Genomic DNA, 21,696 nt, shown 5'->3' on the forward strand with positions numbered 1-21,696 from the left:
GAACCCAATACCTAGGCATGTGCCCCAACCAAAAATGGAACCAGCGGTCCAGAGCTTTGCGGAAGGACACCCAACCACCTGAGCCATACCAGTCAGTTAATGATTATTGTTTTCAGTCACTAAATTAAGTTATGCAAAAGATATCACAGATAAAAGGTGTCTACAAAAAACCAACAGCAACCCTGACAAGTGTGGCTCAGTGGGCTGGGCATCATCCCACAAACCGAAAGGTTGCAGGTTCAATTCCAGTCAGGACCCCTGTTGGGGGTTGCAACAGGCAACCCACTGATGTTTCTCTCACACATCAATGGTCCCTCCCTTTCTTTCTCCCTCACTTCCCCTCTCCCTAAAAAAAATAAACCTTTAAAAAAACAAACAGCAAAACCTTAGTAAATGGCGAACTGTTAAAAGCTTTTCCTCTGACTTCAAAGATGCCCAGTACTACCATTTCTATCAACCCTGCATTAGAGGTCTTACGTTATAGATAAAGCAAATAAAAGAAATAAAAGTGAGAATGTTGAAAACAATGAAACAAAATCGTCACTTTTTACAGATTACCTGATTGTGAATGTAGAAATTTCCAAAAGAAACTACAAATAATTTGTGATTAATAGGTTGCACCTTTGCAATATAAAAGTGATATAAAAATATGCCCTCTAATATTTCCCAAATAATGTATTCTTAAAAGATATATTCATAGCAAAAAAATGAGATAAAATGAAGTACCTCCAGAATAAATCTAACAAAAACATTAGAACTCTACAAAGAAAATTATTAAATTTTACTAAGAAGGTGTATATATATTATGTTCATGCACTGAAAGATTCAATACTTTAAAAATGTCAATGCATTCCAAACTGACTTATAACTTCTATGCAACCCCAATCAAAATCCCAAAAGGCTATTTTTCTGAAGCCTGACAAGCTGCTTCCAATATTTATATAGAAATGTGAAAGACTAAGAACAAGGAAGGAAAGACTTGTTCTACTGTAATGGGGTGCAGCCAGGGCCCCCCAAAAAGAAGGGTTTGTAACAGGTCCAGAACTCAGGTGTCCATGAAATTATGAAAATATATGATATCCCCAACCCCACAAGTCTTGACTGGGGGATGGGACACATGGAGGGTGGCCTTTGAGAGTTATTTTCCATATCAACAGTTGGCCAACTTCACACCTGATATGCAAAAATGGTTATTTTGTATATCTATAATGGCTGGCTAGCTTCACAGATATGTTAAGTAGCTGTGGTGCAGCTTTGACCCAGGGAGATGGGCGTGACTTTGATCCAGGATGTAATTGGGAGGCAGTTCCCCCTTACAGCACCTGCATCAGGGCTTGGAGATGGTTCTCTCTCACCACTGGGCCACACCTGCCCAGATTAACTTCGATAGCCCAGAAAGGCTAGAAACTGCGGGAGTGCTGGCAGGTGTAGCCGACTGTGGGAGGACTCAGAAACATGGATGCAGATGAAGATTCACTCTGGGATTTAAACCCAGGCATGGCAGCCATGTGGCTTCTAACTATGTGGTTTTGGGGCTCCCTTTACCACGAAGGAGAAAAGCAAGGTATAGCAGCCATGCAGAGCTCTCCCTTAGTAATTTGGAAGAATGCAGAAGAGACAATAAGGGAAGGAAAGGGGTGAAAGGACTCTTGCTGGTGGGCCATGAGAAGGTGCCATGTGGTTTTGGAGGAAGAACTGGAGATCGTGGAAACACAGCTGATGGTGCTGGGAACCGAGGGAGTCCTGGCAGCCGAGCACGGATTACTGGGAAGGACGAAGAGTCTAGCTGAGCCATGGACTTCTATTTTTTACTGAGAAATGGAAGCCCTTACTGGCCTGGTTGGGTAAAGGGGGGAAGGAAGGATTATGTGTATTTGTGGGTGTTTTAAGGGACTTTGGGATTTTTAACGGTGACATTCTGTCTTAATCCTAAACCCGTATAACTTTTGAATAAATAGTTACTTTCCTTTTTACCAAATTCTGGCATTGAGAGTCATAGTTCCTAAGGGTGACGGGCAAGGGGAACCTAGTGCAGAGGGACCCCAGGGGAGGGGTCCCATTCAGTAACAGTATCTTGTCCCCCCCACCAGAGGTCCATTCTGCAACACTATCAGATAACAAGACATTTCCTACAACTATAGAAATTAAGATTGTATGGTGATGGTGCAGAAAACACAAATAGACAAATGAAAAAGCAGACAGAGCCCAGAAACAGACTCGTGCATGTGAATGACAATGGCACAATATTAAGGACAGATTTTTCAGTTGAGTCTGTGACAACTGAGTGCCCAACTTAGGAAAAAAATAAAATTGGATTATTACCTCACACCATCCACAAAACTCAGCTCCAAGCAGATTAAAAACCTAATTCTGAAAATCTATATACTATTTATCTAGAAAAATATCTTTACTGCCTCACAGTAGAATTCTCTAAATAAGAAAAAAGAGATTAATAATAAAGGAAAATACTGATAAAATTAGTGATTTTAAAATTAAGATTCCTTTACACAATAAAGAATACATCATAATGAAAACAAGATATGCCACAAAGAGAAAAAATGGACTTGTAATACTGTACATAAGTAACAAAAGGACTATCATTAAAATATTTTTTTACAACTCCTACACAAATCAGTAAGAAAAAGACTTCAACTCAATAGAAAAATGGGCAAAAGTCTTGAACAAGCACTTCACAAAAAAGGATATCCAAATGGACATTAAAAAATGAAAAGGGCCTCCGGCTGTTGTGGCTCAGTGGGATGGGCATTGTCCCACAAACAGAAAGGACACTGGTTCGATTCCCAGTAAGGGCATAGGCCTCGTTGCGGGCCAGGTCCCTGAATGGGAACGTGTGCCAGAGGCAACAGTTCAATGTTTCTCTCGCACATCGATGTTTCTCTCCCTCTCTTCCTCTCTTTCCTTTTCTCTAAAAATAAATAAAATATTTTTTAAAAGAGTGAAAAGAGCCCTGGATGGGTGGCTCAGTTGGTTGGGGCATTGTCCCATGCACCAAAAGGTTGCAGGTTCAATTCTCAGCCAGAGGACATACCTAGGTTGTGGGTTTGATTCCTGGTCAGTGTGCATGCAGGTGGCAACTAATATATGTTTCTCTTCCACATCTATGTTTCTCTCTCTTTCTCCCTTCCTCTCTTTCTCAAATCAATAAAAATATCCTCAGGTGAGGATTAAAAATAAGTAACTAGAGAAATAAATGAAATAAATTAATAAATAGAGAAATGCAAATAAAAGCTAAGAAGATGTTATTATACACCTACCATATTAGCACATTTTAAAATGATGGAGGCAAGAATAAGGAGCAACAGGAGTGTACTTCTGTCATTAGTAAACTGGTAACAACCACTTTGGAGGATAATTTGACAGTACCCACTCAAGGTGAAGACATACATAGGAGTCAGCAGCTCCATGTCTTGATACACCCCCCCAGAGAAACTTATGCGCATGTGCTGTTTTAGACTAAATTGTGTGCCCTCAAACTTCACATTTTGAATCCCTAATTCCCAGATCATTGTACTTGAAGATAGGACATTAAAAGGAGGTAAGTGAGGTTAAATGAGGTCATAAGAGTGCACCCCTAATCCAAAAGGACCAGGGTCCTTATAAAAGGAAGACACCAGGAGTAGAGGCACACAGAGTAAAGGCCATGTGAGGACACAGCACGATGGCAGCTACCTACAAGCCAAGGACAGAACTCTCACCAGAAACCAACTCTGCTCACACCTTGACCTTGAGCTTCCTGCCTCCAGAACTGTGAGAAAAATTTCTGCTGTTGAAGCCACCTAGTCTGTGGTATTTTGTTATGGGAATGCTGGATGAGATCCAACTGTAAGTATGTTCAAAACAGTACTTTTAATTTTTCTAGCTGCCAAACTAGAAACCAAATTACCTTACATAGTAAAGCAGATAATAAAAGAATATACCTACATACAACATGGATGAATCTTACCGTTATAATATTAAGTGAAAGTAGCAGATACAAAAGAATACACAGTTTAATTCCATTTACATAATGTTCAAAAATAAGCAAAACTAAACTGCAAAAAATCAGGGATTCATAAAAACTTAGAAAAATTATGGAAAAGCCAGGAAATTATTATTACAAAAGAATTTGGTGAGGAGGGTTTTGTGATCCCATCTTATGACCTAGGTAATGATTATTTATTCAACTATACATTCACACATGATGCCTTCTTCCCTATGTATGATCATATTCATAATTTTTAACTATTTATTATGTTTCTACCCAGTGCAGGCAGTAATCACAGTGTATACAGAAATGGACCTGTACTGTAAGATCAATTTGTAAATTCTATAACATTTTCACATCTTCCATTATAGCCGTATGTACTTGTTATCACATACCTTTACAGGAATTTTCTTGTCAAAATCAGGGAAGTGAATTATTTTATTTAGCTTGGACACATACAGTATCATTATGGTAGCTGCCATCTAAAGGAAAGGGGGAAAAGAAACTTCAGCAAAATGTCTGGACTGTTTGAGGTACAAAGACATCAGAAGAAAACAGATTCATAAAAAAGAAATATATACCAAAAAATCATTTTCTAGATTCCAAGAAAAATTAACTATTTCTTATAATATTAAAATTTATTTTCTTGCCACTGTATGAATTTCAGCTGACGTACAGGCAAAAAAGTACAACATCAAATAGACTCACACACAACCTTTATCTTGAGGGACCTAAGAAATGGTGACAAAGGGGAAACAGGAACAGTGTCCCCAAAACTGACCAGAGTATAGTCATTGAGGACCCTCCATCCTGGACCTCATTCTCCATGTACTAAGCATGTGGTCACCTTCTCCCATAAGTGAGTATGGGGGTCAGAGAAGGGGACACACTCCACACATAAACCACTTTTTGGTAAAGTCCAGTACTTCTATAACACAGAAGGCAAATTAAGAGAAAAATACATTTTAAAAGGAATTTATATTTTCTCCAATGTCTCCAGTATTTGCAAAAATGTCTCATTCAAATCCTATTATACTGGAGTACACCAGGTATATTAGTAATACTCCAGATTATTGTTATCAAATATAAATTTTAATATCATCTTCTTATGCAAATTTTAGAACTTTCTCAATTTTCTTCATATTAGGATGCAAAAATTAAACACTCCTTCAATATGATTATAATCCTAAACCTTGATCCTAATGAGTTTATAAACTTAATAATACCCATAATAGATTTATACAACTAAACCAACCCATGCACCCATGCTGAATTATAATTATGGTTTATATTTATAACTTACTTTATAGTTATTACAGAAATATACTAACACTTACTTAAAATATTCTGCAATTCAAACTTTTTTTTTTTTTAACAGGCAGATGAACTTTATTTTGGAAGTTTGTGCTCCCGGGCGACGTTTCCCCCGCCCGGAGAAGGGCTAAGAAAATACCCCCAATTCAAACTTTTAAAATTAGGTCTGCTGGCTCCTTCCACCAACAAATTATGAATCAAAAAGAGTTTACTTTTGCTGAGTACAGACAGGGATTTTATTTGCCTTAGGTTGTACAAAGGGCATATTATCACATATTCACTGACTTTTTAAAATGACTTTTTTCCACATATTTCACATTAAAACATAAAAATAACATATTTTTTGACTTAGGGAAATATATTGTTTCCTTGTTATTTTTCCTCCCTAACATGATGTTGCAAAGAGTACCCTTTTAGCAAAACATTTAACCAGACTGTATAATCATATAAATGACAGCTTTTTCTAGATTCACAATTAGACATTTTAAGATATGATTTTCATAACTTTAATTTTTTCCCTATAAATTAAATCAAATCAGGAAAAAAAATCGAATACCTGTTACCTCTTGTCAACTAGAAATCACCAGCATGTAACCAAAAAAATAAACAAGCCACAAATTCACATTAATGGGAAACAGCCAAACAGATTAGTCTGAAATTTTTCCAAGCTCAACTTTATACCTGAGAACAAAAACCACAAACCACAGGAAACAAACATTTTCCAACTGGCCCACAGAGTTTTATAAAAACTGGAATCAATTGCCAGCATTTACAAACTGGGAAATCTATTTTATATACTGTACTGTCAATATTTTTAAATTAAATATTTTACATTCACATGTGGGGAGTCTTGTCATTAGGCATACGTAATTTAGGGTCCAGTTGGTTTTCTCCTCTGACACTGCACTTGTTTCATAGCAGTAAAATGCTTTGCAGATCAATGCCTTGCATAAGTCCTCATTCTACCACATGTTAACTAAACCTCTAGCTGATAATGCAAACTATCAGAGGGATTTTATTTATAAGGGCTCTAGAATATAGTACAAGTTATTCACACTAGCATCATCTGTTACTAACGTTGAACTAGTTCAGCTTTTTTGTTTTGTGGTTAGTTTCATAACTAGATTGAGTTTTTCTCCCTCTACCAAGAGGAAACAACACCTGAGTCCTTTCCTCGTGGAGTTTGTGTTACAACCCTCAGTGTAAACTTGCTGTGGGGGTGGGGCATGTGGCTGCAGCTTACTGATCCTCTGCTGGTTAACATGGTGTTCAGTTAGTTACCTATGGTATGGTCCTGGGAAAATCGCCTTATAGAGATGGCCTTCCAAGTGTTTTAAATTTATCCTTCTATTGAAGTTTTTAGGTCAGTTATGTATGTTGACTAAATTTCCAAATAAACCTGCTCATCAAAAAAAGAAAACCAAATTGGGAAATCTGATGTAAAATTTTTAAATTCCTTGCTTCTCTTAAAAAAACCTCTGGAGTTCTGATAATAAGGGCCTACTGGGCCTTACCTCATCTCCCCTACCCTTTTCCTCTCCAGCACAGTGGCTTAAGTGGAGTCACAAGTGCACACCTCAAAGGGACAGCTATGCTCTTGGGCCCCACCCCAGCCCCCAACCCATTCCTCTGTCACCCAACAGACCATGGAGGCTTTCAGTCTTCTGGCCCCTTAGCTTAGGGTAATTAAATTCCATTAAAGAAATTAAACTAAGTACTTGTTTTCCCTACAAATACATACTCTTCCTAAATTGTAAAATTAAATAAAATGTGTTATTTCACATTGTTTCATCAAGAGTACCAAGACGACATGAATAAGTTTGTAAACCACAATCTTAAACAAAAGCACTTAAAATTTGATGCATACTGACTAATTAAGAGGTTGATTTTTTTTTTCACTTACCTGGCCAACTCCAAGAACAATTGGTGATGGGAAACTACAAAAAACATAGAATAATAAATAATTTTAGCAACTCCTAAAAATTTGAAGACAGTCTATAATATAATACGTAGTAACACAGTTACTAAAAAGTCTCCAATTTTTTTCAACTCAGATGATGACATCTTAACATCAAACTTGTTCATTTTTCATCTGTTTATTTCTTTCACTTTTTAAACGGATGGTTGCTAAACCTGGGAAATTTTATTGTCCTCAGAGATGGACTGTCATATCGATAAACATGACTGTGTATATAGGAAGCCAAAATAATCTGGGGATAAATTACTAGAATAAATAACTTTAGCAAAATACTGGATACAAGACAAACATGTAAAAACATCTATATACCAGAAAGACATAAAGGAAAAGAAAATTTTAAAGACATTTACACTAGCACCAAAAAAACCAACAAACACTAACTGGACATTTTATGGTAAAAGGAATTATTTTTACATTTTTAGGTATAAAATGATATTGGGTAGTGTTTTGTTCTGTTTGTTTTTTTTGTTTGAAGGGCAGCAAACGCCCTGGACCGGAAGCACCATCCTCTCTCTCTCTCCCCCACTGTGAGGGGCTTGCTGGTAGCTCCCCCAGGAGCCACACCCACAAGTGGGCAGACACTGTGGGAGAGGATGATGTTTTGCACCCTAATTTGAGGATGGGGGGTAGGGACGAAAAACAATCAGCAGAAGCAAACAGTATGCAAAGTTATGTTTGAAAGCAGGTTTGGGTGGAGGGGGTTGGCAGGCAGAGCTGACACTCAGTATCACACTCAGCCACGTAAAGAGACCCATGATGGCGCCAGTGGTCTAGGGTAGCCAGGCAGGCCAGACCAGCTGGAATGTCCTGATTTCAAGGCTTTGTACTTATTTTGCCCTTGGCCCCTTCTCGTCAGCATCCCAATGTCCTCCCAGAGCTTGAGGCTGATGGCTCTCAATTCTGCCCAGAACCTAATTAGGACTGGCCTGTCCACTCTCGTAGTCTACAATGACCTGTGAATTTGTGCTGATTTCTGTTACCAGGTGTTCTGCGTCAGTCCCTTGCTCTGCCGGTCCGAGCCTACTGGATCACTTTGCCCATCTCCAGCATTTCCCCGGTCCAGCTCGGCTGTGTTCTTGGTGACTGAATATAACAGTGTGCAGCCAAGAGAAGGGCCCCAAATAGGGATTTGGAATGAGGTCCAGAACTCAAGGTGTCCAGGAAATATTAGGATGTCCTCACCCCTTCTCCCCCCACCCCCAAGGTTTGAGTTGGGGGAAGGGACACATGGAGCAGGAACATGCAGGGCTGTTTTGCATAGCAACAGCTTTGCAGCCAACCTCTGGCATGGTCATTTAGCATATCTATAACCTTTAACTGGTTGCATAGATATGTTAAATAGCTGTGGCCATGCTTTGAGCCAGGGTGAGGGAGTGACTTCCACCCACTCAGGGGCAGGTCTCCTGAGTTACAGTGCCTGCGTGAAAGCTTGGAGAAGATTGGCTCCATGCCATGGGGCCACACCTGCCCAGACCCACTATGGCAGCCCAGGAAAGCTGGAAGGATATGAGAGTGTTGGCAAGTGTGGGAGGAGTCAGAAATGGGGCTGCAGAGGAGGAATGGCGTGGGGATTTAAACCCAGACACGGCAGCCATTAGAGGGAGAGCCATGCGGTTTCACCACAGTGGGGACCCCTGCAGCTTTAGTAGGGGGAACCACCATGCGGCTTTAGCAGAGAACCACCACTCAGCTTTGGTCAGAGTGGCAAGCCCCCTTCCCACAGCTTTGCGGAGAGATCCACATGGTTTTGCCAGAGTGCAGACCCCTGCAGCTCTGGTAGAAGAGGACCACGTGGCTTTGGGTTGCTGCCTTTGACCATGTGGCCTGGGAATCAGGAGAGACTTTGTCTGGAAGAAGGGTGAAAGAACTCTTGCCAGTAGACCATGAGAAGGTGCCACATGGCTTTGGATTAATTGGAGGTCCTGCCTGGACGGTGACACAGCTGATGGTGCCAGCGGCCTGAAACCGGACATTTGATTCTTTTCCTGAGATATGATACCCCAAATTAGGGCAGGGGGAGAAGGAAGCACTGTGGGCATCTGTGGATATCCTAAAGGACTTTGCTATTTTAATGATGACATTAGGTCACTACTTTAAGTCTGTATAGCTTTAAATAAACATTTCCTTTCCTTTTCACAAATCTCTGGCATTGAGAGATGTCTTTCCTATAAGGCGGTGGACATAACGAACCCGGGGGGTTCCTTTCAGTAATAGTATATCAGTGTACCCCCCTTGGTCCCTCTGTTCTGTAGCAGTTTTTGGCATCCCTGGGTGGGCCAATAATTGCCCCTTCCCCCCAGTCTGTTCTGTAACATGAATGCTGCTTGTTCTGGCTAGCAGCCCACTTCTTGGAATTCTCCACATCTCGTGTGTGAGCTGCTAAGATGGTCTGCTTGGACTGGGCCTGCGCGACCGGGGTCCCTTCTTTCACAGCACTGTCCTGGTGTCTGAGTTGCTCTTGGCCATCCATAGTGGGGGGAACGGGACAATGTTAGGTCCCACGGCTTCAGGGCTGCGCTCAGGAGCCATCACCTTGTCACTCTGGGTCATGTTTATTTTTAAAAAGAGTTTATTTATTTATTTATTTTCAGAGAGAGGGGACTGGAGGGAGAAAGAAAGAGAAACATCAATGTGTGATTGCCTCTCACGAGCCCCCTACTGGGGACCTGGCCCAAAACCCAGGCATGTCCCCTGACTGGGAATCAAACCCTCAACCCTTTGGTTCACAGGCCAGTGTTAAATCCACTGAACCACACCAGCCAGGGCTGGGTCATGTTTATTTTTTTTTAAACTAAATAGTCCCTCTTATCTTTTAGCATTACATAGTGAAATGCCTATAGTGACATATTTTAAATTTGCTTCAAAATAGTTTGGGGGAATATGGTGGGATTAAGTAACAGAGGGACATAAATGTAACAAAGTTATTGAAACTGGGTGATGGCTACACAGTGATTCATTTATTGTTTGTTTCATTTTGTTTTTAATACTATAACCAAGTACAAATCCAGTAAGAGATTTCCAAGAAACACATCTACAAAGAAAACTATAAGTCAATATTTAAAAAATTAAAGAAGCCCTAAATAAAGTTTATAGATTAGAAACCCAATATTGTCCATTATACTCAAATGGAGCTATAAAATCAATGCAATCTCTGTAAAAACATCAGCAGGTGTTTTGTGGAAACTGACAAGCTGATCCTAAAACTGAATAGAAGGCAAAGAACAAAAATTACCTGATGCAGACACCAACCCGCAGTGTCCACATCATTATGGGTGAAATGAGACATTCACACAGACTACCGAGTCCGGTGGAGGAAAAGGGACAGCATGGCTTTTCTCTCAAGAGGAGCAAAAGCCGTGGCCTCCACCATGACAGGCCTTTATTTCTATCTCCCAGCACCTTACATGATGGTACTCACTTACTATACACAGGTTCGCTTTAGGTGGTTACCTTTGACAGACAACAAAGGAGCCAATGCCGCTAATCACATCACAGAAGAGGAATATTTGCAAATGAAAAGGCAAAAGTGGTTGAACTGGTTACACTCAACCTAGGAAAGTTTAGCATGGATTTTACGAAGTTACTTTGCAGTAAATGTCCTCAATTCAGGGTGAGGGAGTTTTTTAGCAAGAGCAAAACTCAAAGCGGCCTGGGCACATTGCAGGCCTGATTCCTCATGAGAGAACCTATCCGTGGGCGTGGGTCCTGTACATCTCTGAGTGGGAGCTGGGCCCATGCCATGCAGAATGGTCTCCTATGATTACCCAAGATAATCTTTAAGAACAATGAAGCCAGAGAAATTACTCTACTAGATGTCAGGATCATTGTAAACTTAAAATAAATGAGGTAGTGTGGTATTTGGACAATAGGGCAATGGAAGAGACCAGAGATGGGGACAGATACACATATATACAGATACCTGATTTGTGACAAAAGTGACAGTGCAGAGCAATAAGGAAAGAGATGCCATTTCACAAATGGCACTGGGTAATCTGGATAATTCCTGGCCTCTATCTCATACCATCCTTAAGAAGGTAGATCAACATCTCACTGGGCTCACTCACTGTCTAACCTTCTACCGGCTCCCAGTCATTCTCTCAAGGCTACTAAAAAAGAAGGGGAATTTAAAAAAAAAACATCTCAGCCCTTGATCTGCCTGTCCTATGGAGACACCTATTTCAGACAGGTAAGAAAAAAATGAAAAATCAGCTTATCTTAACAGAGAAAACAGAATAAACACGTGAACACTGTGAGAATAAAATTAACTCTAGTGGATGGATGCTGGGTTGTGCCATCCAGATACCCGCTTCTGGACTGAAGCACTGATTCCCCAGGTGCCCAAAATCATCCTCAGCTGAAGAAAGCTGCCTTGCCAATAGCATACTCCCTCTCTGAGAGCAACTTGCTTTCCAAATGCTGGTCTCTGCTGGGGTAGAAGGGCCAGGGCCTCTCACCCCAACTCAGAACAACTCTGTCAAGAGACTCTGGGATCAGGCTTTGTTGTGAGCACAACATAGCCCAATCTCTCCCTCTGCTTAACCCTGCTTCCCACCCCGTCACTAAAGAAATGAATCCCAAGAGTGCTCCTCAAATACTTCACCGAATCTCAGAGTCTGCTTCCCAGAAAATACAATTTGGGACATCAAACAAAATAATAAGACAATATAAACAAACAGTACAACAACAACAAAAAACTTACAGAAGGTAGACAAAGAGCCCTGCCTAAAAAAAAATATAATATGTGGAGAGAAGGAACTCTTCATAATCGCTTCTGGTTACAGAACACTTTAGTAAAAAGGTGAGGTCAATAAAACAAGTGTTCAAAATTGAGAGGATAAAACAGTCAGATGAAGAGGGCGTATATAGATAGATCTATGGAAACAAACTAAGGACCAAAACAACATATCTGCCACAGGAGTAACTTAAAAACAACACAAAACTAAATGGCTACTGCTGAAAATTGAATTACCAACCCTGGAAGTAGGGTAAATACAGAAGACTTTGAAGTATCTATTCAAAAATAAACAGATATGGAAGACAAATGCTCCATGCAGGGTTAATTGTTGAGTCAGGTGTGAAGAACTCAGTAAAAAGAGACAACGATTTAAAGATAAAAGACAGATTCATTTCCATGATATGAAGAAAATAAGCTGAATTTTCAAATCTAAAAGCACATTTATTACAGAAAAATCTGTTAAGAATGCTCAACATGATTAATACAGCAGCCATGAACTCTTCATGAAAAAACTACCTGACAATGGAATCCACCAATTGGGAGTCAAATCAAAACAATAAACTCTGGAATGGAGACAACTCTGGGATTATAATTACAGAACAGGATGCTAAATTATAAAAGAAGTTATGGAGGGGAGGGGAGAGGGGAAAAAGTATGCAAGAGTCCTCATCTTTCATAGCACAGAGGTCATACATACTATCCAAAATTGAAATGTGTTTATAAAATAAACATAATGACTTCAACTGAACGTTTTTCATGACCTCTTAATCTTAACGGGATCTTTTAAGAAATATTAACTCTTCACTACAAGTGGAGAAATATATATATCTGAAAGTCAACAATTCTTTTTGTTGAATTTTCTCTGTCCTCCATTCAAATCAGTTAGAAGTAATTTCCTACATACATGCTACTTGCAATCTCCACCTTAATTAAGTCTTCAAATGTAGGCAGCCTAGAGGTGGGGAGGTGACCCTTCCACAGGACAACAAAATGCTCCTTCAATGTCAGCAGGAACGACAGGGACGGGCCTCCTGTGATGGTTTCTGTTTTCCCATATTTTCTCAATGAAGTATCATGGAAGGAGGGTGGAGGATGGGGGTGTAGGTGGTTTCACGTCAAAGGGCAAAGCCTGAAAGAGTAATTTCTGGGACAAGGAGAGCTGTGTGAGGTTTGTGATCAACAATTTAAAGTCAAACCCGCCAGCCCAGAATGGTTTCTCTGACGGGACAGTCAGAGCTGCTCAAGCACTGAAGGACCGAGGCAGTTGAAAGAAGGAGGCTGCACTGGACAAGTGACAGTCAAGGTGGCAGCCAGAAGGGAGCACGTGGCTGCTGGCACTGCTCTCTGTGGGAGGGCTGAATCGGAGGGAAGGGCTACCCAGAGCCTGAGGTGGCGGCCATCCCTGCGGAGGCGGGAGTGACCACAGCAAGTGGGATGAGATCAGCTCCGGTGATTCAGCACGGACATGCTGAAGCTCTGATGGCTGATGCCACTCCCAGTTGAGAAGATCAGGTCTCTTCACTAAATGAGTGGCAGGGGCCTTGGAGCCATCACAAAGAACTCCAAATAGGTGCTGTGAGGACGGAGTTTGCAAGGAGCATGTGCAGTGGAAGCCACCAGACCCTGACTGCTACCCTGGCTCCTGGCCACACCCAGGGTGAGATCAGAATCCAGTTCCACCTTGGGTGCAGAAGGGAGCAGCATCTTCTGGAGAGGCACTGTCACAGGTGGGCACAGGTAACCAGGTTCTTGGTGATCAGGACAAAGAATGGAACTGAACACACAGAGTTTATAGAAGAGAACATGGGAGCAGGCCAACTCCAGAGATTGACCTCATGGTCTGGAGGGATTCTATTCTTATAGGGTGGATCCTTCCTGGCTAGTTTTGGCGGGCTTTTTACTATGCATGTAAAAGTAGTTGTATTACTTTAAAGCTACCGCACATGTGGTCTCCCATGATTTTCCTTGATTGACCACTGGAGAAGGGTGTCACACAATGTTACCAAATGAACCCCCCCTTCTCCTGGGGTCCCCCTGTACTAGGTTTGCCTTGCCTATCACCAGGGAATTACGTCTCTCAGTGCCAGAGACTGGTGAAAAGGAAAGGAATTATTTATTCAAATGTTACACAGACTTAGAGTAATGACTTAATGTCTTCATTAAGGTCCCAAAGTCCCTTAAAACACCCACAAACACACACACAGTCCTTCCTTCTCCCCTTTGCCCAGTCTGGGGTATCGTATCTCAGGAAAAGAAATAAAAGTCCATGGCTCAGGCAGCCCCCAGTTCTTCCCAGTAATCTGTGTTCGGCTGGCAGGCCCCCCAAAGTTCCCAGCACCATCAGCTATATCGCCAGGATCTCCAGATTTCAATATAAAACCCACATGGCACCCTCTCCTGTCTCACCAGCAAGAGTCCTTTTACCCCTTTCCTTCCCACAGTGTTTCTCCTGCATTCTTCCAAACTGCTAAGAGAGAGTTCTGCATTACTGCTACATCTTGCTTCCTGGCTTCCTAAGCTGTGTGGCAAAGGGAGCCCCCAAAAGCATGGTACCCTCTTGTTTTCACCAAAGCAGTGTGGCCCCAACCTTACTCCAAGCTCTCACACAGGTACTGTAAGGATGAGGAGCTGCCTCCCAGTTACCTCCCATGTGGAAGTTACTCCCATCTCCCTAGCTCAAAGCATAGCCGCAGCTATTTAACATAGCCATGAATAGTTACAGATATGTTAAATGACCATGCCAGAGGTTAGCTGCAAAACTGTTGCTATGCAAAATAGCTCTCAATGGCCCTGCTCCATGTGTCCCATCCTGCAGTTCAGACTTGTGGGAGTGAGAACATCCCATATTTTTAATATTTTCTGGACACCCTGGGTGCTGGACCCCATTACAAATCCCTCGTTGAGGGGCCCCCTGGCTGCACCCTGCTACAGCACATTTTCATCAAAGTTTTGAGAAATTCAAAATTGGCTTCATTTTTTTAATGTAGATTTCCAGATTCCGATTCAATAGCTTTTATAAAAACCTTTGCAAGGGATTCACACGACCCAGGCAGATTTGGAAACCACTGTTAAATGATCCCAAAGCTCTAGAATGCAGAAAGAAGTAGGCACACAGCAAATACTTATGAACTGAATACAATTAAGTTCTATATCTTTTAAGCATCATTTGTAAATTCTTGTACCTCATAAGGAATAGCATTAAAATAGCAACCAAACAACAAGTGACTACCTACACAACCATCATGAATCTGAATACCTTGCTTTTCCCTTTCCTCCCAGGACATCTGACAGTTCAAGTACTTCAGTGATCTCTCTGTCCAATCAGGAAAACAGAGCATTATGTTGAACTAAAACCAAATAAAATCACTAGCACAAGTAACTAAGGCCACCCATCAGTTTTGTACTCCAATTACAAACAATCTGCTCAAAATTAACAAGAAAAAACATCTATTGAGTTACATTCCCATGACTCCATGAATGAGGTGATTATTAAGGTCCTTCCTTCCAGCCTGCAACACATTATCCTCAAACAGGTAATGCTCGGACCAGATTTCTATGGTTTATTGTTGGAACCAAATCACACCAACCCTCCTTCTTTCAAAACTGCTCCTAAAGCATTTTAAGAGAACAATGTTATTTGAATGGGGTTCTCCAATTGTATGACATATTACATTACAGAAATGTGAACCATTTACTAATAAGGGTTATAAGGGCTTTGTCTTGCTAAGACAAAAACTTGATTTTCTCCTTTAATCATGGACCTCAAAATTTGAAAGATGAAAAAGCTACAGCATGAAATGTCTCATATAATATTCTTCTTGGTTGGACGACACTATGTTGGGAACTGCCCTACCTGGTTTCAGAAGCTGTAACCCCCGCCAAGGCTAAGGCTGAGGGAGCGACCTTGGGCCATAAGCCACCAAGGAGACAAAAGCTTATCTCCCTGGCAGGAGCACCACTTCTGCTCCTTTTACTTCATCCATAACTGGCCGCCAATGATTGGCTGGTTAGCCAATCTTGGGGTAAGATTCACCAAGGGGGGAACGATCTAAGACAGGCACGATCACATGGGAGGCCCCCAAGAAAGGACTTGGGGGGCTACAGCAAAAGGAGGTAATGGACCCTTGCCCCTCGGCTTTGACAAAGTCTGAGTCCTCATTCTGTTTGCGAGAAATCTCCTAATCTCCCGGCTGCCTTACTTCCTTTGTTCCACCTAAGCCTGAAATAATGACAGAGGGTGGTGCAGCCCTGTGCTGGAGAGGGCGGGCTCCCTGGGCAATCAGGCCTAAGAAAGAATATGCAAAATCCTATGAAACCTGCTTTGTTTAGAATGCTCTCAATTAAATGATAAGGGTCCAAGCAAGAAGTAAGTTTGTTCCTCAAAGTTTTATAGCTCTTTAGCTATCTGACACTGACTCAAAATAGGCCCTCAGAGTTCTTTGTTACCTATTGTTTGATCCTTACTGCCTGACAATGGTTAATGAACTTTATCTATATTCCTGTGCAAATGAACCCAATGAAAGGCCATTGAGGAAAAGGCTCTTGACCCTTCTCCTTTGAGAGATTGGCCACCTTTCCTTACCAAGCAGATCATGTCTTGGTAGACTTATTCTCATCTGTGGCAGCCGGGGGGGGGGGGGGATGCCTGTGGGCAGAGGCCCCCCACAACACTACCCTTCATTTTCAAAGCACTAACCAATGTTTACTGCTCCCTGCTTCCAACAAGGAAACGTGTCTTGGAGGCACTAACTACCATGGCCAGAGAGCACACCTGCTCACTCAAGTTCAAAACTTGGGGACTGAGCACACTTTTGACACAACTTCCAACCACTCCCAAACAAGCCTATTAATAGCATTCTCTTGTTTTTTTATCATAGGTGTTCATGTTTTCTTTTTCTTTCATTAGTTTCCATTGTATGTATTAAATGATCCAGGTTTAGGCATATGGTCATTCTAATTTCTTTAAAGCAGGGTTTGTGTTTCCCATGGACACCAGCAATCAAGCTGCAACACACTAGTAGAGACCTTGTAAACAATGTCAACAGCCATAGAACCAACAAAAAAAAAATCCTAAATCTATTGCTTCCCTCTATATCCACTGCTATCCCCACCCCAATCAGAGCTATCTCTTAGAATCTAGAATACTGCAATTGCTTCCGAGCTCTTCTCCCTGCTTCCAATCATCACTTCTCTACCCACCCACAAGCCAAAGAAATATTTTTTAATGATTTTTTAATAATATTTTTATTTATTTATTTTTAGAGAGAGAGGAAGGGAGGAAGAAAGAGAAGGAGAGAAACATCAATGTGTGGTTGCCTCTCATGTGGCCCCCACTGGGGACCTGACCTGCAACCCAGTCATGTGCCCTGACTGGGAATTGACCTGGCGACCCTTTGGTTCGCAGCCCATGCTCAATCCACTGAGCTACACCAGCCAGGCAAAGAAATCTTTTTAATTGCACAAATTATGGCATGCCATTCCCATTGTAAAACCTTCCAAGGAATTTCCTATTGCACTTAGATTAAAATTAAAATGATTTGTTTGGTTTGATGGTCTCCCTGCTTCCACCCTGGTCCCCCAATATCTGCTCTCAACACAGCAGCCAAAGTGATTTAGATCATGATGAGGCAGGAGACAGCATAAGAAGAATTCTGGGACTGCATTGCTATTACTGACCAGTGTCTAGCATCCTGGTTGCCAGGCAACATATTTTACCACTTAGGTCAAATAAATAGTAAACAGAGGCAGAGAAGAGGAAAGAGACATGTTTCACAAGCTAACTCAGCAGTCATGAGCCTTGTTTGATAATATTGCCAGGTGTTTGAACATCACAAGAAACACTATGTTAGCAAGAAAGAAGGGAAGTCCTTGAAATTCTTTGTAGCTTTCCACTATCTGGGAAAGGAGGCCTTGAAGCTGTGCTTTCATCCCAAGGCCTGGAATGCGGGAGAGAGTCCATGGTGCCCTAAGAAGGAGCCCATAAACAACTTTGGTTAACTGTATACCTCTGGTCACTATCTGTTTTAGGAGGGAGTCCCTGATGCTTACAGAAAGAGCCCATAAATAACTTTTGAAAGTGCCCCAATTTTAATTAAATGCCTCCTGGTAAGTATTTATTTTACAGAAAGATGAACAAATGGAGTGTAGAGCAAGATAAGGATTTGGGCTAACAGACCCCCACACATACCTAAGTTTGGGTAGTCACATTCCCCCAGGAAAGCTGGTGCCACATTTATCCATTAATCAATATGTAACTTTTTTTCCTATCCCAGCAACTATATAAGTCCTCAGAACAAAGTTTGTTCTCTCTCTCTCTCTCTCTCTGCTCTTGGTGCTCTTGGCTCTTGGGCCTCTGGCCACCTGGCCTCAGGTGACCTGGGGGCTTGCCACCCTGGTCTTCACCAGCTCTTACTTTTGCTGCCCTGCTTTGCCCTGAAACTTTGCCTTCCACCCCCTACTCTACCTAGTCCCATTCTCTTCCATGGGAACAGGTCACTAATAAACTGATTACATGCTAATAGATTTGCTGATCTGTAATTCTTTCATACATCAGCAAGAAGAACCAGGTATTTCCCATCAACAGTGGTATTCCTCTGCTCCTTCTGGTGGCCACACAATCCCTACACAAGGCCCTACACAATCTACCAGTCCATTACCTGGGACTCATCTAGTACCATTCCCATCCAAGCTACTTACTCTTCCATCCCTGGAATGTTCTTCCCCCATCTCCCTCACCTCATTTACATTTTAGCTCAAATGTTACCTCCACGGTGACACTGACCACACTAAGATGAAATTCTTTCCCATGCCCATACTCCCTTCCTTACTACCTTTCCTGCTTATTTTTTTCTCTTGACTGCACAGCTGCATCTGCCATAATATAAATTCTAGCAGTTTATTTCTTAATTCACTAGAAAGCTCCATGTAAGCTCCAGAAGAATAGATGGATGCTCATGACACTTGTGATTTTGATCTGCTTTATTCACTTCTGTATCCCAGTGCCTACAAGAGTGCCAGACACATGATAGGTTCTTAAGAAGTATTATTGAGTGAAGGATCTGATCCTGCTTTCCCTGCTGACCTCCCTGACATCTCTCCTACCTTCTCCCACTTGCTCACTCAGTTCCAGTCACAGTGCCCTCTCTGTTCCTCCAGCTGGCCCAGCTCATGCCCCCTTCCACACCTTCTCTTCTGCTGAGAATGCTGTAGCACCAACCAGTCCATCCCAGGCACTCTCATTTCATACCTGAAATCACCTCACTTATTCATGAACCCATTTGTTTATTTGCTGTCCCCACCATTGACCAGGGATCTCTAGGACACAGGCTTTGTGAACAACAGTTCACAAAGTGCCTGCCATGGGTTTGACACATAGTGAGTATGTTGTTAGAGTAACCAGCCAAGCTCCTGCGGGTCTCCACTTTCTCAAGTATCAAATAAGAAGGCAAAATGAAGATAGATACTCTGACATCTCTTTGTGTTCTTCATAAAATGCTAAAATCTTGTAGCAAGTATAGCTTACAAAGAGTCCTCACTTATGACAGCTCCTGCAAAGCTCTGGGGGCAATTAACAGGCCTGTAATTACCCAGCTTTACATTTGAGAAAACTGCTGACCATGGGACTGGCCCAAGAGGTACAGCTATTAAATAGTGAAGCTGGGTCTAAATTCACAGCTCTTTCAATACTGCTACTGTGATAATAGAATTAAACACATTTCTTTAGTCCCTACAAATAGGTTCAAGGAACCACAAATTTGCTGGTTTACTGTACAGTCATCCAAAAACCTACATCATGGGAATTTCCCATTGTTTTCCCCAGTCTCTATAAACCTGCTGGTAATTTAAGAATGAATAATTACACAATACAAATAAACTTATCCCTCAGGATTGATCTGATTACTGAACATCTAGCTTCACATACAGCAATGTTCACTTGTTTCAGCTCATGCGTGCATTCGAAAGTACTGAGAGTCCTGCGGAGTAAGTAGTGTTGAGGTGTGCCCGCGGTCATTGCGGGTAGAATGATTTTTGTTGGTTTGTGGTTGAGTGTTTACAATGCTGCGAAGCTCCCGGCCCTGTGAAATGCTCCCAAGCACATAGCCACCTACTTTGGCACTCTGCGTCCCACCCACCTCCTGACCCGGCCTTAGTGCACTGAGGGCAGGGCATCCCCGCGGTGCTCCGCACCTCCCCCCACCCTGTGCCCCCAAGCGGGGACCTCGAGAGTCCCGCCAGTCCCAGCGGGGCTCCGGTGTGGCAGAAGTGCCGGAATGGTGCTGTGCCAGGTCGCCGCCGAGCAGCTGAACGTCCCCCTCCTCAGACCCCGCCCGGACCCCAGGCGCCCGCCTGACCCGTAGGTTGTCAGCAGCGCCTTGTTGACCAGCACGATGAGGAAGGAGCAGGTCCCGTAGAAGAGCGCCGACAGCAGCTGGGCCACCCTAGAGGGTAGCCGGCTGGAGGTGGGGTCCGAGCCCGCACTAGCGCCGTCTGCCTGGCGAGTCATGGCCCGCTGCCGGCCGCGGGCCACCAGTACCCTGTTAGACACCCGTCGCTGCGGTGCTCCGGTCCGCCCCGCCCCAGTTCCGTCCCCTCCCGCTCCTCCTCCAGTCGTCCGACCGGGTGCAGCCTAACCAGGAAGGGCCCCAGCGCGAACCCCACGGTCTGCAAGGCCCTTCGGAGGCTCCAAAGCTGCCCGCGGGGGAGGAGCCGCGGCAGTCGAGTTCGTCCTCAGAAATACAGTGCGTGTGACCACCCGCAGTCTAAAAGATCAAAAATGGGTTTGGACGAGTTCAAATGCCCTACCTCCTTCCAGGCTGCTCTTGTGGAGCAATGCTTCAGTTTTAGGGTTGATTCTTGCTTTTTCCCTACTTTTTTAAACGTATAATTTACATAGAATGAAATGCAGATTTCACGAGTCCGCAGTGTAATGGTTTTGACACATTCATACACCTATGCAACCACTAAAATTAAAACATTTCCATCACCCCCAAAAGTGCCCTTTTTGCCCCACCGAAGTTTATCAGTAGTTATTCTGATTCTATTGCTATAGGTTAGATTTGCCTTTTCTGTAAATTCATGAGTATGTTCTCTTAGGGCTTTTTCTCTTTTTTTGAGAGGGAGACAGAAGGAAACATGGATGTGAGAAACATTGATCCGCGATTGTCTCTCACACGCACCCCAACTCGGAGGAACCAGGGACCTTTCTCTCTGTCGGTCTAGGCCCAATCGGGAGGAACCTGCAACCTTTGCCTCTCTCTACAGGTCAACGCCCAACCGAGCCACACTCCCAAGTCAGGACTCTGGCTTTTTCCACTTCCTTTGTATTTTTGCCAGTAGCCCGTTTTGTTGTTTTCTCATTGTTGAATAGTACCACAATTTGTTTATTCATTCACCAGTTGAAGGGCATGTTGTTTCCAGTTTAGGGCTAATATAAAAAATGCTTCCATAAACATTCGTGTGCATGTTTTCATTTCTGTTACATAAGTACCTCAGAGTGAAATGGCTGGGTAAGGTAGGTACAAAGTCTCAAGGCTTCCCTTGCCTCTGGGTGCTTTCTGGCAAGTTCTCTCCTTACCTAAGGGTCCACTTCCCATCCATCGGTATAGCAACTAAGTGTTTGTTACTGGCGTTAACCGAAGATCGTCCCAGAACTGCCTACTCTGACCAGTTCACCGCTCTAGCAAT

The 21,696-nt window shown here is 42.6% G+C and overlaps 1 protein-coding gene across 6 annotated transcripts in view; it reads right to left on the minus strand.

Annotated features, from left to right (window-relative positions):
* Nucleotides 1-20,546, minus strand: part of SLC35D2 (solute carrier family 35 member D2) — a 58,469-nt gene extending 37,923 nt beyond the window's left edge. For 4 of the 6 annotated variants that reach the window (XM_036021489.1, XM_036021490.1, XM_036021488.1 and 1 more), the window contains exons 1-3: nucleotides 20,364-20,546; nucleotides 7,203-7,236; nucleotides 4,381-4,467 (exon numbers count right to left, since the gene is read on the minus strand). In XM_036021489.1, coding sequence (XP_035877382.1) covers nucleotides 4,381-4,467; nucleotides 7,203-7,236; nucleotides 20,364-20,515 — 273 coding nt within the window. In that variant the 5' untranslated portion in view covers nucleotides 20,516-20,546. The remainder of the gene's footprint in view (nucleotides 1-4,380; nucleotides 4,468-7,202; nucleotides 7,237-20,363) is intronic. The other 2 variants (XM_036021487.1, XM_036021491.1) reach the window with 2 other exon arrangements.
* Between the last annotated feature and the right edge of the window lie 1,150 nt (nucleotides 20,547-21,696).

Source organism: Phyllostomus discolor, chromosome 3 (genome assembly GCF_004126475.2).
Source record: "Phyllostomus discolor isolate MPI-MPIP mPhyDis1 chromosome 3, mPhyDis1.pri.v3, whole genome shotgun sequence".
Classification (NCBI taxonomy): Eukaryota; Metazoa; Chordata; class Mammalia; order Chiroptera; family Phyllostomidae; genus Phyllostomus; species Phyllostomus discolor.